At 48.4% G+C, this 21,679-nt stretch overlaps 2 protein-coding genes across 6 annotated transcripts; both read left to right on the forward strand.

Annotated features, from left to right (window-relative positions):
• The first annotated feature begins 288 nt into the window (after positions 1-288).
• On the forward strand, positions 289-16,527 carry rps6ka3b (ribosomal protein S6 kinase, polypeptide 3b). 5 transcript variants are annotated; one of them, XM_052054613.1, is made up of 22 exons: positions 289-1,062; positions 3,175-3,234; positions 10,526-10,642; positions 10,927-11,008; positions 11,212-11,292; positions 11,445-11,524; positions 11,610-11,716; positions 11,808-11,845; positions 11,994-12,136; positions 12,344-12,414; positions 12,497-12,585; positions 12,661-12,725; positions 12,813-12,915; positions 13,001-13,110; positions 13,764-13,889; positions 13,968-14,057; positions 14,176-14,334; positions 14,474-14,635; positions 14,735-14,811; positions 14,927-15,044; positions 15,228-15,368; positions 15,663-16,527. In XM_052054613.1, the coding sequence occupies exons 1-22, from the start codon at positions 1,000-1,002 to the stop codon at positions 15,783-15,785; spliced, it is 2,205 nt and encodes a 734-aa protein (XP_051910573.1). In that variant the 5' UTR covers positions 289-999; the 3' UTR covers positions 15,786-16,527. The 5 variants fall into 5 exon arrangements, with proteins under 5 accessions (XP_051910573.1, XP_051910572.1, XP_051910571.1 ...); XM_052054612.1 differs by lacking the exons at positions 289-1,062; positions 3,175-3,234 and adding an exon at positions 5,320-5,441; XM_052054611.1 differs by lacking the exons at positions 289-1,062; positions 3,175-3,234 and adding an exon at positions 8,449-8,704 and having other exon boundaries at positions 13,767-13,889.
• Positions 16,528-18,790: 2,263 nt separating this feature from the next.
• eif1axb (eukaryotic translation initiation factor 1A X-linked b) lies at positions 18,791-21,259 on the forward strand. Its single transcript, XM_052053767.1, has 7 exons — positions 18,791-18,987; positions 19,546-19,629; positions 20,094-20,197; positions 20,295-20,345; positions 20,429-20,510; positions 20,679-20,770; positions 20,865-21,259. The coding sequence occupies exons 1-7, from the start codon at positions 18,972-18,974 to the stop codon at positions 20,868-20,870; spliced, it is 435 nt and encodes a 144-aa protein (XP_051909727.1). The 5' UTR covers positions 18,791-18,971; the 3' UTR covers positions 20,871-21,259.
• Positions 21,260-21,679: the final 420 nt, after the last annotated feature.

Genomic DNA, 21,679 nt, shown 5'->3' on the forward strand with positions numbered 1-21,679 from the left:
CGCATACTAAATGTTTTATCTTTTCACTCCTCACATACCCAATTATTTTAAAACAATCATGTATATGTATGTATATATATATATATATATGTATATGTGTGTGTGTGTGTGTGTGTGTGTGTGTGTGTGTGTGTGTATGAGGAAAAACCATATTGTCCAACAAAAAATAAACAGTGTAACCTTTCGTGTCATGTGACTGAATGGCTCCATTTGATTGGTCAAACCGCCAGTGGTGGTTCCAAACATCACGTCATAAATCCCTGGCAAAACAAAAAACATCACGCAGGCAGGTTTAAAAAAATCTGAGAAAATCGATCAACAGAGTAAAAGTAGAATAAATTCGTAACAAATTCTCACGTAAAAAATCTTACATAAAAACTTCTCTGACAAGTACAATTCATCCCACGAAGTAAATGTAGCATTACTATCTACTTTTGCCTGTGATTAGTTTTAGAGCGTGGGTGAGTACAAGACGATGTTCTTAATATTTATTTTGCGATTCGGAGTCCGACTGACTGATTTCCGCCATGGTGACGAAGCAGGACAGGTAAGCCGACACCGGCCGCCATATTGGGAAGTACAGGAAGTCAACGCAAGAGAGCGAGCGAAGGGGGAAGGCGGAACAGACAAAACAGAGAGGGAGAGGGGGCGGCAGATAGACTACAATAGTGACAGACGAGTGTTACATGTGAGATCTCGGAAAGGAGGAGAAGGGCGTCCTCGATTCCGTTTCTCATGTCCGTCCGTCCCGAGGAAGGGGCGGACTCGGCGCCACTCCACACCCGCGGATAGGTAGCATTCCCTCGGCTCAAGCGCTCCGCGGCGGGTCGGCGTCATCCGGCCAAGTGACGCGTAACTAGCTTCACATTTTGCCGAGAGGCCAAAGGAAGGCGAAAGAAAAGAAGCGAGGGCGGCTGTACTGCAGGTCCCGGCACACGGAAGGGGAAGTGAAATCGGGAGGGAGAGAACCGGGGCAAGTCGAGGCAGAGGAAGGACAAGATGCCGCTGGCTCAGCTGGCAGATCCCTGGCAGAAGATGCCGCTGGGGGGCACGACGGGGGAGGTGAGTCACAGTCCGAGCTCGCCTTTAAATCAAAGTTGAACTACACGCGGAAATGGCAAAAGTACTCGCAAAGTGAACTTAAAAAGAAGTGCAAGGTGACTGTTCAGAACTTGTGTAATAAAAAAAAGACCGGCAAAAGTAAAAGCACATACTGATTGAACTCCTGTACGTTAAAAAATAGAATGAAAAGTACTCAAAAATGATTGTTTTTACTGTGAATTATCGACTCTCCTAGTTAAGTACATTTCAGTCGGTTTCTTTTTTCACTTCGGTACCAATTAAAAACATTTTCTAGTGTCAACTATGAGAGGTGGCAAAAGTACTCCCACTGTACATAAGAAGTAGTACAGGTGAAAGTGAAACGTCGTCAAAGTAAAATTACAGCTTCCTGAAAAATCTATTGATGTACAGTAATGACAGTATGTTGTTTTTTTTGGGGGGGGGTTGCACTCGATGACTCGTCAGCCCTGGCACGAAAGACTCCTGTGTGTCACTCACACAGTACAAATTAGCCAATGACCTGTTTGAGCACAAGAAAGACAATAACGTCTCTCCTCACAAAGTCTCACGACAACAACAAAAGCAGTCGATTGCACACGATCGTTAATTGTGTTCCGTTCAAAAGAGAGCCAAGGAGTTGCCCGTATGAATCATACAAATCTCTTTAGTTTGGAACTTGATCTCCAGTCTTATGAAGTGTGGCAAAGCCTGAAAGAACAGCTGAACTTTATCGAACCAAAGCATTTGAAAAGGGGTGCGTCGAGTTTTAAGTAGCATTCGGACACGCCAAAAACCGCATTTTACGTGAAAGTCTTTTTGTTGTTGTATGAAATGAATGAGCGTAATTGCATGTGCGGTCACTGAGAGGGGTTGGAGACGGCGCTGTCATGTTTGCCGGTCGACTAATGACATCAGTCGGGCCTAATGGACGTCCGGCGTCAATCGAAAGCTGAGAGTCGAAGCCCGTCTTGTGTTTTGAATACTATTCTTAGCCTTTGTGGCGTTATGCAAAAGAATAAATGCGTGCAGGAAACGTTTTGGAGAAAAGTGTGGGATTGCTCCACCAACTGAGTCAGTGGCGCGTGCGAGTGTGCGCGCGCGCCCGTGTTCCGGTTCTTCAAGTTTTTCCAAAATCTCAGCAACGAGCACGAGGCGGTCTGTGCCACATGATTCGCGTTCACTTCCTGGTGCGACAACAGCGGCGTGTGCCTGTCCACTTCCTGCGTGGTCACCAGAGCCACGACGTAACGCCCTTTAAGTTTGCGACGGCAACTATCGATCATGCCAAAAATGAGATTTGATTCCATATTTAAGGTCCATGAACTATTCTGATCTTCGTCCTTACTAGTAAGACAACTCTGTGGACTCGTAGTATGTGCCGTTTATGTTCGTTGGTCGTCGAGTGAGCGTTTCTATACATCCAAGAATCAGACGCGAGCTCGCTCCTGTCAAATTGGCATCATTCCTGGAATTTTTGCAGCGAGTCGCAGCACGTGGCGCGCGTTTCGTTTACCCGTGCCGCATCATCGCCGTTGCTGTGTCGCAGGGAGTCGACAACTCGAAAGAAGAGAAAGTGGGGGGAAAAAAATATTTTCAAGAAGGGAAGTAAAATAAACACCTGAAATGATTTGATTTCATAAGTGCACACCCTGTTAAAACTGGAATGTGGCTGAGTTCAGCGTTAACCAATCACATTGTTTTAGATTCACCCCAAATTAAGTTTCAGATGTTCTAGTCGGCTTTTCCTGACAGGTTTTGCTGTCTTGCAGAAGCCTGAACGTATTGTTGTGTGACCACTGGTTGCTGTTTGGAACCGCTCCTGATTCCCTCCGTCTCTTTTCTAAGGCCTCAGTTTCAGCTGGGACCCCCCCCCCCCACCAACAAAAACAGCCCCAAATTCAAGTTCAGATGTTTCAAGTGGGCATTTCCCGACATATTTTTGCTTTCGAGCAAAAGCCTGATGAGTTTGATGCTAACCCCGACTGTTATTTGGCACTGTTCACGATTCCCTCCCCCTAAATAAGCAGCAAGGGTTAAACTTAGCTTTGCTTAGCATTCTCGGACACAGGAAGCACCCGCCATGTTAACCTTTCACCTTTGTGTGGCTTTCAGGATGCTCCGAACGACCTGGACGACTCTGTGGGCGAGGATGACGGCGTGTCGCACTGCAACGTGAGTTTCTCCCCCGCGTCGCGCCCGACCGGCGCGGGATTATGTGTACGATCGACAAACCAGCGGCGTGTCGACGCCCACTCCTTCGGGATAATTGCCGCCTCGAGAGCGACGCTCGCCGAGGCCCGTCCGCCTCTGACTCATCCCGAAACATACGCGAGCTTCGCCACCAGCGCGGCTCGTTAGTGTGCCGACGTGAAGGCGAACCTCCATGTCACTCCCCCCCTTTTATCATCCTCCTCGTTTTGCTGTGATTGGACAAAAAAAAGAAATAAAAATGCATGTACTGGAAGCAATGCAGTCACGAAAGTAGACGGTTGAGAATAAATCCAACCTCAAATATAAAGCACGCGACATATGAGTGATTGTGTGAATGCTGAAGGTTGACTGACGTCATGTTCCCGCAACGTCTCCGCTTATATTTCCTCATTCTGAACGCACAAAAGGTTCGAGTTCTGCATGTGTGTGTGTGTGTGTGTTTGTGTTGCCGGCAGCTGCAGGCATCGATTTTTAAATGCAGAGGGAGATGGCTTATGGATCGTCTGTCTGAGAAGAGCTGAGTAGTCATTACTCGTCTCTCCAGAGTGCTTCGTTTACACACACGCAGACACACACACACACACACACACTGATGCCCCCAGCGGGGTCACAAAATGGCTCCCAGAGCACATTAGGAGCATGGCTTGCGCTCTCGAGGGACCGACTTCCATCTGCCGCCATCTGCTGCATCTCAGGTGTGTGTTTGTGAGCGCGCGCGTCACGCGCAGTTCAGTGTGAGGTCACTCGTTCAAGTATTCAGACGGCAAAAGACATCGACGATGCTCCCGGGAGGATCGCTTTGTCCCACAGTAGCAAGCCGGCATCGATTCTATGTTACACGCACGAACGCACGCAGTCCGACGACACATTTGGACCTTCATCCGTCGCCTCGGGCCGCTCCTTTTGAGACGGATGATCAAAGGAAGCGTTAATTATTCGCGACGGCGAGCGTGGCCCCTCTCGCCAAAGCTAAAAATATGAATGTCTCTCCTTTATTCGTCCGCTCATTTTTCACATTCCATACATCACGTCACTACTTCCTGTGTGCTCTTGTGTGTGTGTGTGTGTGTGTCACTAGCAGATGGTGTTTGGTCTTGCGTGACCATCTGGACTGACTTTCTGTGGTCTTTGTTGAAACACTCTGCCCGCTCAAGTCAGGCGTGTGCGTCTCGCATCCGGATTGCTTGCGACGCGACAATGTCACGTCAAGAGAAACGCGAACGATTTGGGAATCCAAGTGAATGTTGTGCGTGCGTGTGTGTGTGTACTTTGTACCAGGCGTGGTGGTGGTGTGCTCAGAGCGGTGCATTGTGGGTGTTGCCATTGTGAGAGGTCACAGGGTGATGATGTAATGTGTCGAACTCGCCTTCCTGAACTTGTCTCTCTCTCTCTCTCACTCTCTCTCTCTCTGTCGCTGACTCTCGCTCGCTCACTTTCCAGGAAGCAACCAATCAGGGCCCGGCCACACAATATCTTTGCGAGGACATCGCGCGCGTCTCTAATCCACATCACCCGACAATGTCGCACACGCGAGTGCCTGGAGCATTTACAAAAATGAACGCTTGGCACGGCCCGCGTGCTTTGCCCGCATTGTAGACAAGCGCAAAGGAAAAAGCGGCGGGGCGACCTTTGTCCTCTAGTGCCCGTTCGCTTCTTCAGATTGATGATGAAAAATGACCCGCGAGGTCATTCGCGGCAAATTGAGATGAAAGCGGAGAAGGAGCCGTCGCCCCGGCTGGGGCTTGCGCTGACCTGAGCAGGAATTTGACACGCGGCCTCCAAACTTGCTTTCATTTCCTCCCTTCATCCTTCATCCTCCTTCATCCTCCTCGCTGGCACATGTGGAATTTCCAGCACCTTCCGAATCATTTCCCCTACTCAGATTGACGGTGCGTTCAAAAACCTGTGGGAAATCGCAGCGTTTTTCACTTCAATGCTCCTAATAACGAACACAAAAAACGGCCGGCTCCGTGCGCGTATGTTTGCCTTCCTACACAGATGTTGTTGCCACGGAAACAATGACAGGACGTGACGAGCGGCTGGCGGGCCTTCCTGTGCACTGCACGCATGCGGGTTTTGGTTGGGCTCTCCTCGCTCAAACTTTGCTTCGAGGCGTTCGGGGCGCCATGAAAACGATTTTGCTGCACGCCAGGAGACGAGCGCTTCAGGTAGAAAGTGCGGTGCGCGGTCCCCCGTCGCTGACAGCTGTTCGTCACACCAGTTGATTGACTTTGGCGCCGTGCCCTCATCGGTCTACTAGTGCCGTCAATTGTCTCGTGGTGATTTGATTTCAAGTCGTGCGCGTGCGTAGTCGTTACACGTCAAACTGGTTCCAAAGAGTTCCACGCGGTCCCGTTCGGCGGCATTAGTCACCGTCGCATGACGGCGACGTGTTTGTTTGAGAACCGGGGGAATCTATTTGCTGTGTTTCGCGCAGATGACAAAAGCGCAGGCTTTTCTGCTTCTGCCGCTTGGCTAATTGTCTTTTCTCAAAACTCCCGTGCCCCTGCTTTGAAAGCGCATCTGTGTGAATTATGGTTCCTTGCGTGTTGTAGTTTTTTTTCTTCCTCCCTCCTAATTCCATTCTTCGTCGCTCAACCGAAAACTCCTAAATCAGGGGTGTCAAACTCATTTTAGTCGCGGGCCAATTTGGAATTACGTCTTCGGAGGGCTGTTATGACAGTGAAACCACAAAATTATTACTTGTGCACAACATATTAATAGATGACTTGTTTTGAAATCGCTCAATTGTAATAGTTCAATTATTGTTAAAAGTGAGTGTAAACAGGGTCACAACATTATTGCAAAATCTCAACGTTATTTATCACACATAATAATTTTACATTTCGGTACAGATTTTAGCAAGTTGACACGCATGATATGCTTTCGCGGGCCGTATAAAATAACCTGGCGGGCCGGCTTTGGCCCCCGGGCCTTGAGTTTGACACCAGTGCTCTAAATTGTCCATCGCTGTGAACGCGACTTTGAACGCTTGTCTACGTATGGCTCGCCAGCGACCGGCGAGCAGTCGAGAATGTACTAAGGGGTCAGCTGTGGTCGACGCCAGGCCACCGACGACCTTAATGAGCACGTTTAAAAAAAAAAAAATGGATGAACGGATTTCCTGTTGATGGTATTGCAATTGTGAATGGAATAAAGAGCTTCGGAAAGGCTCCGCTGGCAACTGATGAAGTGCTTTGATTGCACTAATGAGAGAAGATGGGGCCTGCGTGGACGTGAGGGGGGGGGGACAGTGAGAGTGGACAGACGAGCACAGAAATGTCCTGACTGCCCCCCTATGTGTGTGTGTGTGTGTGTGTGTTGGGGACATGTTCCCGTGGTAACGTGGGCGGTTACTCGGAGGACACGTGCACACGTGACCTCTGACCCCTTCGACTTTTGTTTGTTGTTTTTCCAGCATTTTTGCTTTTATGCCAGAGAAAATGTGCCAGGGACTGGATTGGCTGAGTCATTTTGTGTGTTAGCACTCAACGCGATGAGTCATGTCGGGTTCTACTTTTTGGTGATCATTGCAGAAGTGGTGGAGAGCAATGATGTTGTTTTTTAAAAAAAAATAAATAGAATTTTGTATTGCAGATTTTCCTATCACAGCGATTGACTAGGTATGATAATTCTAAAATTATCCAGCCCGCCCGCCACATTGACCGAAGTGTCGCCGCGTGGCAGTGATTGTGTGTGCGCTTGATGCCAGCTCCTGAATAAATGATGACATCCTGACTCTGCTCCTCCTCATCGATCTTTCATCCTCTCTTTTTTTTTTTCCTCTCTCCCCCCTCCACTCACCTCGTTGTCATCACGTCTTCACGCGGTTGGCACGGCGCGCCGTTCAGAAAGCCTCTCTTGGCTTGTTGCGTGCCGTGAAAGTTTCCGAAAGGTGGCGCTGCGGGCACAGGAGTGACGTGGTGGCGCATGTCGAAGCACGTATGTGTTTAAAAAAAAAGGTTTCTTTTAATTTCGGATTTTTATGAGCAAAATGAAATCAAATAAAAACAAATTACACCATAAAAATGTTATTGGTATTTCAAAATAAATAAATAGGATCATAAATAGTCGATAAATGCCGCTAGTATGAATTCTTTTATAGGATTGGTCGTTTTACTGACTAAATCTTGCCAAGTTACATTTTTCCGTTCTATCGGCAGATAGTTGCATTTAAATGTCGTATTTGATTTCTAATTTGATTACTTTTGTGTGTGTGTGTGTGTGTGTGTGTGTGTGTGTGTGTGTGTGTGTTTCTGTCCTTGTGCGTCTGTTATTGGATCCATGCATGATGTCCAAGCGACTGGAAGTGCACTTGCAACCTCTAACCTGACAAATCCCAAGCTCGAGCATGTGTGTGTGTGTGTGTGTGTGTGTGTGTGTGTGTGTGCGCGCGTGTGTGTGTGTGCGTGCGCACGCTGGCCAACCAGCCTGTTAATTTGATTGCGTAACAGGATTAGAGGTTGCAGATTGTGCGGAATGGAATCCCACCGCCGCTCGATCTGTGATGCTATGCCACACATGCGCACACACACACACACACACACACACAGACGACCTGGACGACTGTGTGTGTGTATATACACCCTGTCGTCTTTGACGGTGCTGTTTGTTCACTTCCATTTCATTGTGAGCAATTGGAAGCGCGTCCTGGCGCGGCAGGCGACAACAGGTGCAGGTAACCTAAGAAATGTCATCCGGCCGTCACCGGCCTTTGGCTGGCATGGCGTACATTGTGTGCGCGACAGGTGGAATTTGGAAGGTGGTTCGTGAGTTGCAAGCTGTGTTTCGTCCACTCGCCAAAACAACTCCCCGTGACTCCATTTTGGGTCCGGGCTGTGTACTGCGTCAGCTAGGAGAGGCTGCGGCTCTGCCAAGACCCTCACTGGAGCGTTTTGACTCCCACAAAAATCACTAAAATGCTAAATTTTCAGAATGGCACGGAAAACATAAGCAGTTGGACTGAAGTAGGGGGGGGCGGGGGGGGGGGGGCCGTTGTACTCGTGGTTCGCAGTCATTGGCCAGTGTGCGCGCGTGTGTTGGTTGGTGGTGGGGGGAATCTCCCGGACACCTGATGGAAACTCGGAAGGTTATAACTGTTAGTCACAAGGGGAAGAGGGTGTGGGGAATCCCAGTAGCCCCCTCCCCCGTGTCCTCTTACTGTGGGTATCCCCCCACTCAACCACTGTCACGGCGCGACCGACAAGTGTCACTCGGCCGTCGACTCTTTGCGATGAAGCACCAGGCGCCTCACGCCAAGCCGGCGCGCGTGTGCGCTCTCGCCGGGCTCCTCCGGGGGCTGAGGGGCCGGCTGAAAGCCCTCCGTCGCTTCCTGCCGCCCACCGGCAGGCCGGACGGCGGCTGCCACCAGCCGGCCGTCAAGAGGAAGGGGGCGCTGGGCTGTTTGGGATCGCCGGCCCGCGGCTGGACTGTGAGTCAGTTGGCGCGCGCGTTCTCGGGGCCTGGCAATTATTTTCTGGAGGAATGTCTTGATTCCAAAACACGGCATTGTTTCAATGTGACAGTGAAAAACTTCACGTGTGTGTGTGTGTGTGAGAGAGAGCGCAGGCGCTTTGCATTTTTGATGGCGTGATCAAGAGGTGTGACATGAGCATCCTGTCGCTCCGGCTCCGATCTGCCATCTGCGTGGTGACTCACGCATACGTGCACATTTGAAATGTCAACAAGCCTCCGAATTTCAGGCTTTGACTTTGTCATGTCACTCTCACGTATTTTAAAATCCCAAATTCCTGCGGTTTGAAGCTAACCGTTGCCAGCCCTGATTACAACTTGCCCGAAGGATCAAATCGTGCGTGTCATTATGAGAGTAGCGAGAGGTGACAAGTATTCAAAGAAGGACACAAGAGTCGGCGGGGGGGGTAAGGAGGGAGGAGAAGAGAACGTCTGTGAGAGAGCGAGCGAGAGAGAAAGCAAACAAAGTGTCAAGAATGATCAGAAGCCGGTGTTGCTCGGTGCCGCTCAGTCCCGTCGCGGCGCAGGAGCATGTTGTCGCCGCGCGGCCTGGGCCACGCCCTGGACTACAGGACCCAGCATGCACCTGGAATCATCAGGTCGTCCCCCTGGGAAGGCCAGGTATGCGGCACTGAGGGAGGAAGAGGAGGAGGCGGATTAGGTTTGCGCCGTTCCCTTTTGCAAAGAATTTGAAGGCTGAACGCACGCTCGCACTGGTTGCCATCGTTCGTCACTCGGCTTGCGCCGTGCAGGTAAGCCGGGGGCGGCTCCATGACAACCGAGTGTGTGTGTGCGCGCTCACGTTAGGCGCCGACGTCAGGCGCCCGGCGAGCCTGCTCACCCTGTCGCCGGTTGTCGTCAGACTGCCGGCGCGATGCGGTTTTGCTTCATTTCATTCCCTGCGCCAACTTTCAGACGTTGAGCAGAACAATACAAGGGAGGCGGCCACTTGGCGGACCGACGCCGAGGCAAAACCTTGCTGCACGCGCGCTCCAGTACACGCAAGCCAGTCAATCCCACCCGTACAAGAGATCTGATTGAACTCAATTGGTCAGAGGACTTATCTCAAATCAACCTTACCCATTGAAATGAATGCGAATGCCATTAATTTGTGCCTTTTTGATGGCATGACCTTGAGCAAGGGTCAACAAATTGGGCGAATCACCTGCCAACCTATTCTAAAAATGTGCTAAAGGTTGATGAAAATGTTCATATTCACAGAGATGTAAAAAAAAAATATAATTATAATAATAGGTGGCCCGCTAGCCCAGTGGTTAGCACGTCGGCTTCACAGTGCAGAGGTACCGGGTTCGATTCCAGCTCCGGCCTCCCTGTGTGGAGTTTGCATGTTCTCCCCGGGCCTGCGTGGGTTTTCTCCGGGTGCTCCGGTTTCCTCCCACATTCCAAAAACATGCGTGGCAGGCTGATTGAACACTCTAAATTGTCCCTAGGTGTGAGTGTGAGTGCGGATGGTTGTTCGTCTCTGTGTGCCCTGTGATTGGCTGGCAACCGATTCAGGGTGTCCCCCGCCCACTGCCCGAAGACAGCTGGGATAGGCTCCAGCACCCTCCGCGACCCTTGTGAGGATCAAGCGGTTCTAAAAATGAATGAATGAATTATAATAATAATGAAGTATAGGCATTCTCCCGATCTCACACATTCGGCCACGCCCCCATGACCATGTTAAAGTCGTCGGAACTTTTTGCCTTGTCCCAACACACAGTAATTGCGCGTCACACAACCCGTGTCCCCTAACCCGGTGTGTTTGTGTGCGTTGCAGGATGACGTCCCCATCAAGGAGATTAGCATCACTCACCACGTGAAGGAAGGATGCGAGAAGGCCGACCCCCGGCAGTTCGAGCTGCGCAAAGTCCTGGGACAAGGCTCCTTTGGCAAGGTGTGCATGCGCGCGCCCGCGTTTGCTTCCGCTTCGACGCACTTGGGCGGGGGCACCCGTCGGTCGCGTTGGAGAGGCCGTCGTCAAGGCGACGGCAGACCGAGGGCCCTTCGCGCTCCCGCCGAGTGACTTGTTTTTTACGAAAGAGCAATTAGTCTCCCACCCGCGCTCTCTCTCCAGAAGAACCATCGCGCAGCGACGGAGTGAAAAGCGCACGCTGCACAATACTGACGTACAGTGTGTGTGTGTGTGCGTGTGTGTGTGTGTGTGTCCGTTGCGTTTAGGTGTTCCTGGTGAGGAAGGTTACGGGCCCTGACGCCGGCCAACTGTATGCCATGAAAGTTCTCAAGAAAGCGACACTAAAAGGTACCCCCAATTCCTTCTTAAAACTCCTTCAGTACCAGCCAATTCTAGACCAAGTCTGAAAAGACGTTTAAAAACGTCTTTGGGAGTGAATGAGTTTTCATTTCCATAAATTCTCACAATGAGTGTCCATTCTCGAAATGTTTGAGGACTCTCACCTTTTGCGCGCATGTGAACGTGAATCCGTGTGTGTGTGTGTTTTTAAGTGCGCGACCGGGTCAGGACAAAGATGGAGAGGGACATCCTGGTGGAAGTCAATCATCCCTTCATCGTCAAACTGCACTACGGTGAGTCAGGCCGAGTTACCCCTCCCCCCCCCCCGAATACCCCACGCCACCATCAGGCCACTCGTTTTCCTCGTGTCCACTTTTGAGCCTCCCCACGACGGGCAGGCGACTCGTGCCGACTTCATCGGCATCGCTTCCTTTTCCTCCCTCAGCCTTCCAGACGGAGGGGAAGCTCTACCTGATCTTGGACTTCCTGAGAGGGGGAGACCTCTTCACCAGGCTTTCCAAAGAGGTAGCACGGCAACAAGAATACCCGCTTTTTCACCCAAATCCTGATCGGAGTCAGCGATATTGAAATTGTCTGTGTGTGTTTGTAGGTGATGTTCACAGAGGAGGATGTGAAATTCTACCTGGCAGAACTGGCGCTGGCTCTCGATCACCTTCACGGCCTCGGAATCATCTACAGGGACCTGAAGCCCGAGAAGTACGCGCACGCACGCACGCACGCACGCACGCGTCAGTCATCTCGTAAAAAAAAAAAAATGTTTTGAGTTTGAAGTGTGTTGTCGTTTCAGCATCCTGCTGGATGAGGACGGACACATCAAGCTGACAGGTGCGTCATTTGATGCCGCTTGTGGGGGGGAGGGTGCGGGAGGGGGGCTCTCGTGTCCTCTTAAAAGGTGAACCTTTGAGGTTCTCGTCCTACGTGGCGCTCGAATTTCAGGAGTTTGGGGTGTCCGCGCGTGTGTGTGTGTGTGCAGACTTTGGCCTGAGCAAAGAGTCCATCGACCACGAGAACAAGGCGTACTCGTTCTGCGGGACGGTGGAGTATATGGCCCCGGAGGTAGTCAACCGGCGGGGGCACACGCACAGTGCCGACTGGTGGTCGTACGGCGTGCTGATGGTGAGCATTTTTTTTTTTCTACCTTCCAAAAAAAAGTGAAGCAAGGCTTGAGCGTGAAATCATTTGAATGTCTTTGTCGTTTGTGTTTTTTTGTGTGCGTGTGTGTAAAAATTCGATTCGAATGGGACGTGGCATTTCTGCAAAAGACATCAGAGATTTGACTTGAAGGTCTTTTTCTTGCGTACTTTCTTCTTTTTTGTTCTTAAGTTTGAGATGCTGACCGGCACTCTGCCGTTCCAAGGCAAAGACCGCAAAGAGACCATGACCATGATCCTCAAGTGAGTCCACCAAGCCCTCAGAAGGATAGCAAACATCAAAGCGTCACTTTGAAATTGTTTTTCCTGATCGTGATTTCTGCAGGGCCAAGCTGGGAATGCCGCAGTTTTTAAGTTCCGAAGCCCAGAGTCTTCTCAGGAACCTTTTTAAGCGCAACCCGTCCAACCGATTAGGTGAGCATCAATCGTGCTCATTTCCCCCTCCGCGTCCCTCTTGTCATTCCAAAGTGTTCCCTTTCACGTCCGAAGGCGCCGGTCCCGACGGTGTGGAGGAGATCAAGAGGCATCAGTTCTTCAGCACCATCGACTGGAATGTCCGTTTTGCGCCTTGACGTTTTTCCGTCCGTGCCGGCTGTCGTGACTCATCCGTTCACCGGATGCTTCCTCCTCCGCTCTCGCAGAAACTCTTTCGCCGAGAGCTGCCGCCTCCCTTCAAGCCGGCGGCCGGCCGACCCGATGACACCTTCTACTTTGACCCCGAGTTCACCGCTAAAACGCCTCGCGGTCAGCATCCCCAATTCTCACGATGACGCATCAAGTCCGGGGTGGGCCGACTAATGAGTGCGTTTGCCTGCGTTGATGTTGTCAGACTCTCCGGGAGTGCCGCCCAGCGCCAATGCCCATCAGCTCTTCCGAGGATTCAGTTTTGTGGCAATAACAGAAGAAGAAACGCAGCCGATGCCAAACGCCATCGTTCAGGTACACGGAAACGCGCGCGCGCACGGAACGAAACTGAATCGTTGTTTTCATTATCGACGGCATCATCATAACATGAGCTGCTGCCGCCGCTAAGCTTGCGCAAACCAAAACTGTGCAAAATCCCAAACGTTCTCGACTCCGCCCACTCAAGATTGGAGGCTGACGGAGACTCCCGCTTAACCTCCAAGTGCTCACTTTTATTGGGCCAAGGCAGGTCTTGTCTTTTGAGGGCCTTCGCTATCCTTTTTTTTTTTTTTTTTTAACTGCAGGTTGTTATTTGGTCGACTTTTTTTTTTTTCTGCTAGGTATCGCGAGCCATAATGTGATCTTCAGACACTTGGGGGGGAGGTGAAGGAAAAGGAAAATGCAAATACATACTCACTTTCAACTGTTTATTGAAGAGGACAGGCAGCCAAATACAAAATGACAACACTCACAAGGAGCATGGATAAAAAAAAAAAAAAAAAAAAAAACAACCCACTGGAATACAGGACAGCATACTTAGCATCCAATCTCCCAGTTGCTCAAACTCTCTGCTAGCAGCGTCGCCACCTAGAAGACAAAACAACCAAACGCAGGGACCAGAGCCCACAAAAAAAAAGTGCCCACGCTGATCATGTGTGACCTGACTTTGGACTCCTTTTGCCCTGCAGCAGCTCCACAGAAGCACGTCTCAGTTTTGCGACGCCTACGATGTCAAAGAGGAAATCGGCGTGGGCTCCTACTCCATCTGCAGGCGCTGCGTGCACAAGGGCACCGGCATGGACTACGCCGTCAAGGTGGGAGCGCCTCGTACGGACACGCGGTGTACGCCGCTTACACTCGGGCACGCGGCTGAACTGGTCTTCCCGTTGCAGATCATCAACAAAGCCAAGCGGGACCCCACGGAGGAGGTGGAAATCCTCCTCAGATACGGCCAGCACCCCAACATCATCACACTCAAAGACGTAAGTCGAAACCCACCCACAAGGTGTGCGGCTGCTGTCTGACGTCACCGCCGCAGGGTTTCGACGACAAACGCGACTACGGTATCTTCTCATCGGCGCCCCCTTTCCGTCGTGTCAGGTGTACGACGACGGTCGCTCCGTCTTCCTGGTGACGGAGCTGATGAAGGGCGGAGAGCTGCTGGACAAGATCCTACGGCAGAAGTTTTTCTCCGAGCGAGAGGCCAGCGCCGTTCTCTTCACCATCGCCAAAACGCTGGAGTACCTTCACGTGCAGGGGGTGCGTCCACACTGTCGAGGACTCTTGTTGTGCTAGCTTAGTTACCCTAGCTTAATGCTAACATGGACCATGAACAGCTTATTGAAATGAATTCAATTTATTGGATTTGTGTGACACGTCCCGCTTGTGTGCCGTGAAGGTGGTGCACCGAGACCTGAAGCCCAGCAACATCCTCTACGTGGACGAGAGCGGCAACGCCGAATCCATCAGGATCTGCGACTTCGGCTTTGCCAAGCAGCTAAGGGCGGAGAACGGCCTGCTCATGACACCGTGCTACACCGCCAACTTTGTTGCTCCCGAGGTGACAGGCTTTTTTGTGTGTGTGTGTGTGTGTGTGTGTGTGTGTGTGCGTGTTGAGATGTCACACACTCAACACAGTTAATTTGCATATCGCTCACAGGTTCTCAAGAAGCAGGGTTACGACGCAGCCTGTGACATCTGGAGTCTTGGAGTGCTTCTGTATACCATGCTAATAGGGTAGACTCCGGACTCCGAGTAGTCTAGTTGCAAAGCTTCAAGTTGTTTTGAAATTGATTTTTTTTTTCTTGCTCGTCCAAGTGGAACTTTCAACGGCTTGTCGTCTTTTGTGCAGCTTCACTCCGTTTGCTAACGGCCCAGAGGACACGCCAGAGGAGATTTTGGCCCGAATCGGCAGCGGGAAGTTCACGCTGACCGGAGGATACTGGAACTCTGTCTCTTCTGAGGCCAAGGTACAACTCCTCATGCACACAGACATAATCAACAATTGGGCTGAAGCGAATTATTCAAGTAAATAAAGTTTTGGTTTGAATTTGCTTTATTTTTTTTAATCAAAGATTGGATTTTGAAGTCATATAGTCTGGCCCTAACTCATGATGACTACGAGTGGCGTGTTTGCGTTTGTGGCCCTTCAGGACCTGGTGTCAAAGATGCTGCACGTGGACCCCCACCAGCGGCTAACGGCCGGTCAGGTCCTGCGGCACCCGTGGGTCACGCACCGAGACCAGTTGCCCAAATACACGCTCAACAGACAGGACGCGCCGCACATCGTCAAGGTGACTCAATCAACTGGAGCTTTTTGTCACATCCTAACAAAGAAATAATATCTCAAAAATTCACCTTAAAGTGGACAAGTGGTTAGCATGTCTACCTCAAAGCCCAGTTGACTCTGAGCAAAGGCCAGATTTTTTGCTATTTGCCAGCCGGTCTGGGTCTTATGCCCCACCAATAATTGGGTTTCACAATATAGTTTTACGTTGTAATATCACTATTCACCACTAGATGGCAGACACGGATTAGCTTTAGCGCCCTACGCTGCAATGGAAGTAACGCTAATATGTGCGTTCCAGGGAGCGATGGCGGCCACGTACTTGGCCCTGAATAGAAAAGTCCCGCCGGTTCTGGAGCCGGTGGGCTGCTCCACTTTGGCGCAGCGGAGGGGAGTGAAGAAGCTGACTTCCACCGCTCTGTGACGTCCAGCATCCCAATCTCCCTCTCCTCCCATCAACTCTGACCTCTAGCTGACCCTTGGACAGACTACTGATGGAATCCAGGAAGCGCCGATGCCCCCAAAAAAAGAGCACACAGAGGCCGCCGCCCTCTTGCACACTCAACGGACTCTTCCGATTGGACGGCTGGCGACGTTCTTCCCGGCATCAACTTCTGTGGATTTTTGCTTTGGACAATCAGAACAGGAAGCGAGCGCCTGTGTACATAAAGCTCAGCCCTGGGAAACACGATCATTACACAGAAGCATTTCAAGACGTAAGATGCTTTGATTTTAACTTCCCTGTCTCGTCACGTCACATAAACATTTGTGATTGGTCGCATCCCAAAGAAGAATAGAAACAAACGTCTTCTGTTAGTTTTGTCAACTTGGTGACAAATCCTGCAAATTGTTTGGCTGCGCTGTCTCTGGTCCTCTTTGTAAAGCCGTTTGCGTGTTTATTCAATATCCAGCTTGCGGTACAGGTACTAGTCGGCTCTTTGTCCTCTGAAGTGGACAATTCGTTCCACTAGTAGGATGACTCACTGGTAGTATGAGCAGCTAATCTTTACACTATCGGTATTTTGGAGATGATCAGCGAGTTAAAAAACAAGATAACCGATTTGCTGAACAATCGATCGCTACTTTTCGCTGAGATTTTTAGCACGCATGTAGCCAAAATTTGCATATACTGTAGTTGATTCCCAGTGAAATACATTGCTGATTTTTTTTTAAATCAAACCCTAAGAATTCTCCCCAAAATGATGAGAAATATTTATATTCAAGAGTGAATACTGGTACTAGTTTTTGTCAAAAATAGATCAGAAAACCTGTGTTGTCTCACAATGGAGAAATTTCCAATTTACAGCATCAAAATTACAAACAACAGAAAGTATATATATATAAATATAAGCATACTAAAAATGTTTTTAAGAAAAAAAAAAATATATATATATATATATACATATTAAAAAATGTAAATAAGTGGTACCGAACATCCCTTGTACGGTTAGTGGTGGTGGTGGTCGGAGGTGGGGGGGGGGGAGTAACTTGTAAGAAATCGCCATTTTACTAGTATGCTGAATTGTCTTATTTGTGTGGACAAAGAGCCAAATAGTTTATAGACCTTAAGATGGACATGAAATAAATGTTCAAGCGGCTTTGGGTTGCTATGCAGTGTCCCCCCCCCACCGCCCCCCCCCCCCCCCGTATCTTTCTGATTCGCTCCGTCCAGCTTTTTTTTTTAAACACTTATTTTCCATGATTCACAATTTTTCTACCCAGGCCAATGCATGTGGCATCTTGGTGCTCAGGAACTATTTCCAAGTCAGTTTTGACCAGATTCATTGAGACGAAAGTTGTGCTTTACTGCCACCTTGTGGCATTGACAGATAATTTTTAACCCTTTTTTGGGGGGGGGGTCAGTGACTTGCAAATTGTCGCCTGGGAACATCGTATAGCAAAGTTGAGTTCATGCAAGCAACAAAAGGGCCGTTGCCACGCTAACAAGTCAGTGTCATGCCGCCCAACGTTCTCGTTCCCTGCGATGCAAGCTTCCGTTCGAAAAACAAGCGCACTTCCTCACTGATGCAAAAGTATCGTCTGTGGACGGGAACTGTAAATAACAACAGCTCAGGTTTTCACTCGTCCAGCTGGACGACCAACAGTGCGGAAAGCTGCTTGAGCTTTTGATTTCATATCCTCCATATCCAGCTTGACGTTCGGGTACTTAGTTTATCAATTCCTCTTGACATTGTAACATTGGAAATCGTTAACGTCAGACACCATTCTTCTGACAGTCCACTGAATTATCCTACTAGTGAGGGCTAAAGAATGTACCGGTACGTGGACTTCATCTGGATATCAAGGGTAATGAAGACATGCTCAGACTGCTTTTCATACATTCTGGAATGTTTCTTTTTCTCTCCCCTCTGCATCCATCCCAACGTTTCCATGGCACCGGGAGCTACTACTTCATTTGCAAGATTCAAGGAAATGTTAGCTACGTTAGCATGTAGCACCTTTAATTTTTATTTTTTAATAGGCCCATGTGTTTTGAGGTTGGCTTCATTTTAATCACGAATGTGTGCGATGGGGATTCTGTACTCATACAACTTTGGGAACAAGTAATGTCAAATATTTTATTTGTTTTTCCTGTGTTAATCTCATTTTCTCCTGCTCTTCCTCAACCTGTCAGATTTGTTCAGCTGTGTGGGGTGTGTGTGGCACCACCTCTTGTTTTGTTTTATACCTACAGGGAAACTTTCTATGAAAAATAAAACAAGAATGAAAAGCAAATGAGGATAATGATTTGTCATTCATCGTATTTCGGAGGCTGGGAAATGCAATGCTCAAAATCTTTCACACGATTTAACTTCAACAAATTTTTTTAAGGATGAGATTATCGACGGTACTGGGTTCTATACTCTACTTTTTGGGGGGCTTTAACCGCATTTCAGGCCGAGCTGAGCACGTTTTCTGACTTTGAATGTATCTTCATAGGAATGAGTTGTGTGATCAAATTCATGGTGATTTAGGCTTCAGGAGGACATACTGAACGAGACACATGTTGAAGTGTGTGCATAAATTGAAAGTGCTCTATAAATACTGTTGACTTGACTTTGACTATTTCTCGGCACTAGATGGCAGCAGCATCAAGATGTTTTAATTTATTCGTCGCGACATAATTTTACATACCGAGTATGTTTCATAATAATGTATTTTTGCATAACTGTATATCCATCTAACCAAGTACATTAATTTTAAATCTAGCTATGATAATGCATTACTTTATGAAAATAGCACATAATTCGTATAATTATAAATAATCATATATATAAATGTTTGTTATACACAATGATGTCTATTCAGTGGACATTTTAAAAGTACAGTTTAAACAATCTTTATTTCGGCCTCTGAAAAGTGACGTTTTCAGAAAACGCGCGTTCCAAATTTGTCAACGAAACGACTGAATAAAGTTTTGTTTCCTTTTTTTTCCAAGCTTGTCAATGCGCATGCCCTCTGGAGCGGTGAGACTCATCAGCAGTGGTGTTAGCAATTAGCTTGTCGCCTCTCACTTCCTTCGGTCTAAACGCCTTTCGTTACACCTCTCAACAAATTCGCCGTTCCTTTTGGATCCACTGGGAATATCGGGACGAAAGCGTGAAGGAATATGCCCAAAAATAAAGGTGAGGTTGAATTTGTCTCAGAGCGCGCCGCTGCGACACACACAAGACAAGCACGGAAAACGTGACAAGTAGCAGCTAATGCTAATTACCTCCGCAGATCGCATCATTATTGTTGATTGTTGATGAAGCTTTGTCTATTCTTGTTTTTTTGGACGGTCTTTTGTCGGTATTTTTTCGGGAAAAGGCCGAGTATCGGTTCGCCGGCTCGTTACGTGGCTAACGAGCTACTTTGGAGTTTCACCACACCCGCTTTGGCCTCTACATTTTCATTTACCGCCTTTCTTTTTTTCTGTCTGTTTCAATACAATCGGACCTTGATGATGTTTGATATCTTGTAATGCTTCAGACCGTGTTATGTTATGCTGGACAGGTGTAATAGTGGTATTTTTAGCCAATGGGTCTGACGTACTGTTGTGTCTGATCAATTCAGTCATAAATTTTCGCAACCATTTTTAAATATAGGTAGTCACGAAAAGACAAACCCTTTGAGCATTTCCTCGTCAAAGTTGACATTGTTTTGTGCTAACTAACCGGTGTCCTGATTCTGCTTCCTTCCAGGTAAGGGAGGAAAGAATCGGCGGCGTGGAAAGAATGAAAACGAGTCTGAGAAGAGAGAGTTGGTGTTTAAAGAGGACGGACAAGGTAAGTTAGTTCATCATTATAAAATCAAAATGCGCGGACATGCAATAATAAACTATATACTGGATGAGAGCTGGCTTCAAAGATTTGGCTCTCTTTCCGGATCGTCAATAGACCACCATGGCATTCATTCTTAGTAGGTTTGTGTGTGAGCTAGACAGGACAACCGGACAAACACTTATTCGTGTTCAAGTTCACACCTGTGGGCCATTTAAAGTCATTGTTGAAGGTATCATGCATGAATTTGGGTTCTTGCCAGACCCATGACATCAGTGAAATCCTGGTTATTGATGTGAAGAAACGGCGGTACTCAAAAGTGACAGTCTTGTCTCAATGTGTGGTTGGAATGGCCACTTCAAGCTTAGCACATATTCTACAAAGATGATGGCCACTTCTCACATTGGATCCAGAATGTTAGCATTTTCACAACATATTCTCCATCTCTCTTCCAACCGTGTGTTTTCCAGAATACGCTCAGGTGATTAAAATGCTGGGGAATGGCCGCCTGGAGGCCATGTGCTTCGATGGCACCAAGCGGCTCTGCCACATCAGAGGAAAGCTGCGGAAAAAGGTACACACACACACACACACACACACACACACACACACACACACACGCCTGACGTAAATGCGGAGTCAGCAGTGTCCTTGCATGTGCCATCCTCCAGGTGTGGATCAACACGTCAGACATCATCCTGGTGGGCCTGAGAGATTACCAGGTGATGGCCGCTGCAAGCCCGCCATTTTTTTTGTTGTTATTGGAGGAGCCCCTCAATTGATGGCCGTTTTGGTTTGGTTGCAGGACAACAAGGCTGACGTCATCCTCAAGTACAACGCGGACGAGGCTCGAAGTCTGAAAGCTTACGGCGAGCTCCCAGAGCACGGTGAGAAGGACGGAACACTGACATATTTAGGACACCCCCGCTCCCTCCCCGCCCCCTAAAGTCGATGTTGACATTTTCCAAGCATCATTGACAAATTATGACTTAATGTGTGATTGTCATTTCCAATATTCCAGGAAATTTTATCTTTTTTTCCCTCCCGTTTTACAGCCAAAATCAACGAGACGGACACGTTCGGTCCCGGAGACGATGACGAGATCCAGTTTGATGACATTGGCGATGACGATGAAGATATTGATGACGTAAGTGTTTTTTTTTTGTTATCGTGTTTGTTCTTTTTCCCTTGTGGGGATGTCACATCATCTCACCTAAATTTTGTTGTTTTTCTTGTTGCAGATCTAAAGACTTCCGCACACAAACACACTCATGTTTATCCGAACGGGGATGTTTTGAGCCGATACAGCGCCGTTGGGGGGGGGGGGGGACTTTTTTTTTTAGAATCCCATATAGAAATTATCAAGTGTATTTTCATTTACATGACTAGATGTGTTTGCTGTGGACATAAGTGGTGGGGGGAGAGAAAAATATGCTTTTTTTTCCTCACTCCTCCCCACTGAAAACCAGTCCAATGTTTTTCTTCTTGGTTTCCTCCTGCGTTTCTTTGGGGGAGCGTGTGACTGCGAAAACATTAAGTCCTTTTAAAAAAAGTGTATTTATAATCATTTCACGTCTGGTGGAATTTAAGCAAAATTGCAGAATCTTTGGATTCACCAATAAACACATTAACCATTTTTTCCCCTCCCCATTTCGTTTTTATTTTGTCTTCCTTTCAAGGGACGTCTTCACTCTATTCATGTTTGCTGTGACTTCTGTGTAAAGCTCATGTCCCAAAAACATCCGCAAATCTACTTTTACCGTTTTACTTTTCTTTGTATACAGCAGCGGAGGACGGTTAACGTTTACACTACATCAATGTTTCTAAATTCCACTTTGCAAATTACTCAGTTGATCTTCAAAGTCTACAGATAACTATTCAAATACCCCCCCCCCTTTTGCCTTTCTGCTGTTTTCTCGGTTCTCACATCTTGCCACACACACACACACCAGGACAACCTCACTCAATCTCACTTTATATGTAAAAAAAAAAAGAAAGGATGATTTATGTTTATGGACTACTTGTTTTCCCTCCTTTACGAGTGGGACTGCTCCCA

The sequence above is a fragment of the Hippocampus zosterae genome, chromosome 20, assembly GCF_025434085.1.
Source record: "Hippocampus zosterae strain Florida chromosome 20, ASM2543408v3, whole genome shotgun sequence".
Taxonomy (NCBI): domain Eukaryota; kingdom Metazoa; phylum Chordata; class Actinopteri; order Syngnathiformes; family Syngnathidae; genus Hippocampus; species Hippocampus zosterae.

What these genes read in the sequence shown, in the direction of transcription:
- rps6ka3b (XM_052054610.1), top strand. Translation starts at nt 8,507, where the DNA reads ATGAAGCACCAGGCGCCTCACGCCAAGCCGGCGCGCGTGTGCGCTCTC. An exon ending in TCAGCACCATCGACTGGAAT is followed by an intron (nt 12,726 to 12,812) that starts GTCCGTTTTGCG and finishes CCGCTCTCGCAG; the next exon opens with AAACTCTTTCGCCGAGAGCT. An exon ending in GCATGGACTACGCCGTCAAG is followed by an intron (nt 13,890 to 13,967) that starts GTGGGAGCGCCT and finishes TTCCCGTTGCAG; the next exon opens with ATCATCAACAAAGCCAAGCG.
- eif1axb (XM_052053767.1), top strand. An exon ending in GTTTAAAGAGGACGGACAAG is followed by an intron (nt 19,630 to 20,093) that starts GTAAGTTAGTTC and finishes TGTGTTTTCCAG; the next exon opens with AATACGCTCAGGTGATTAAA. An exon ending in GAGGAAAGCTGCGGAAAAAG is followed by an intron (nt 20,198 to 20,294) that starts GTACACACACAC and finishes GCCATCCTCCAG; the next exon opens with GTGTGGATCAACACGTCAGA.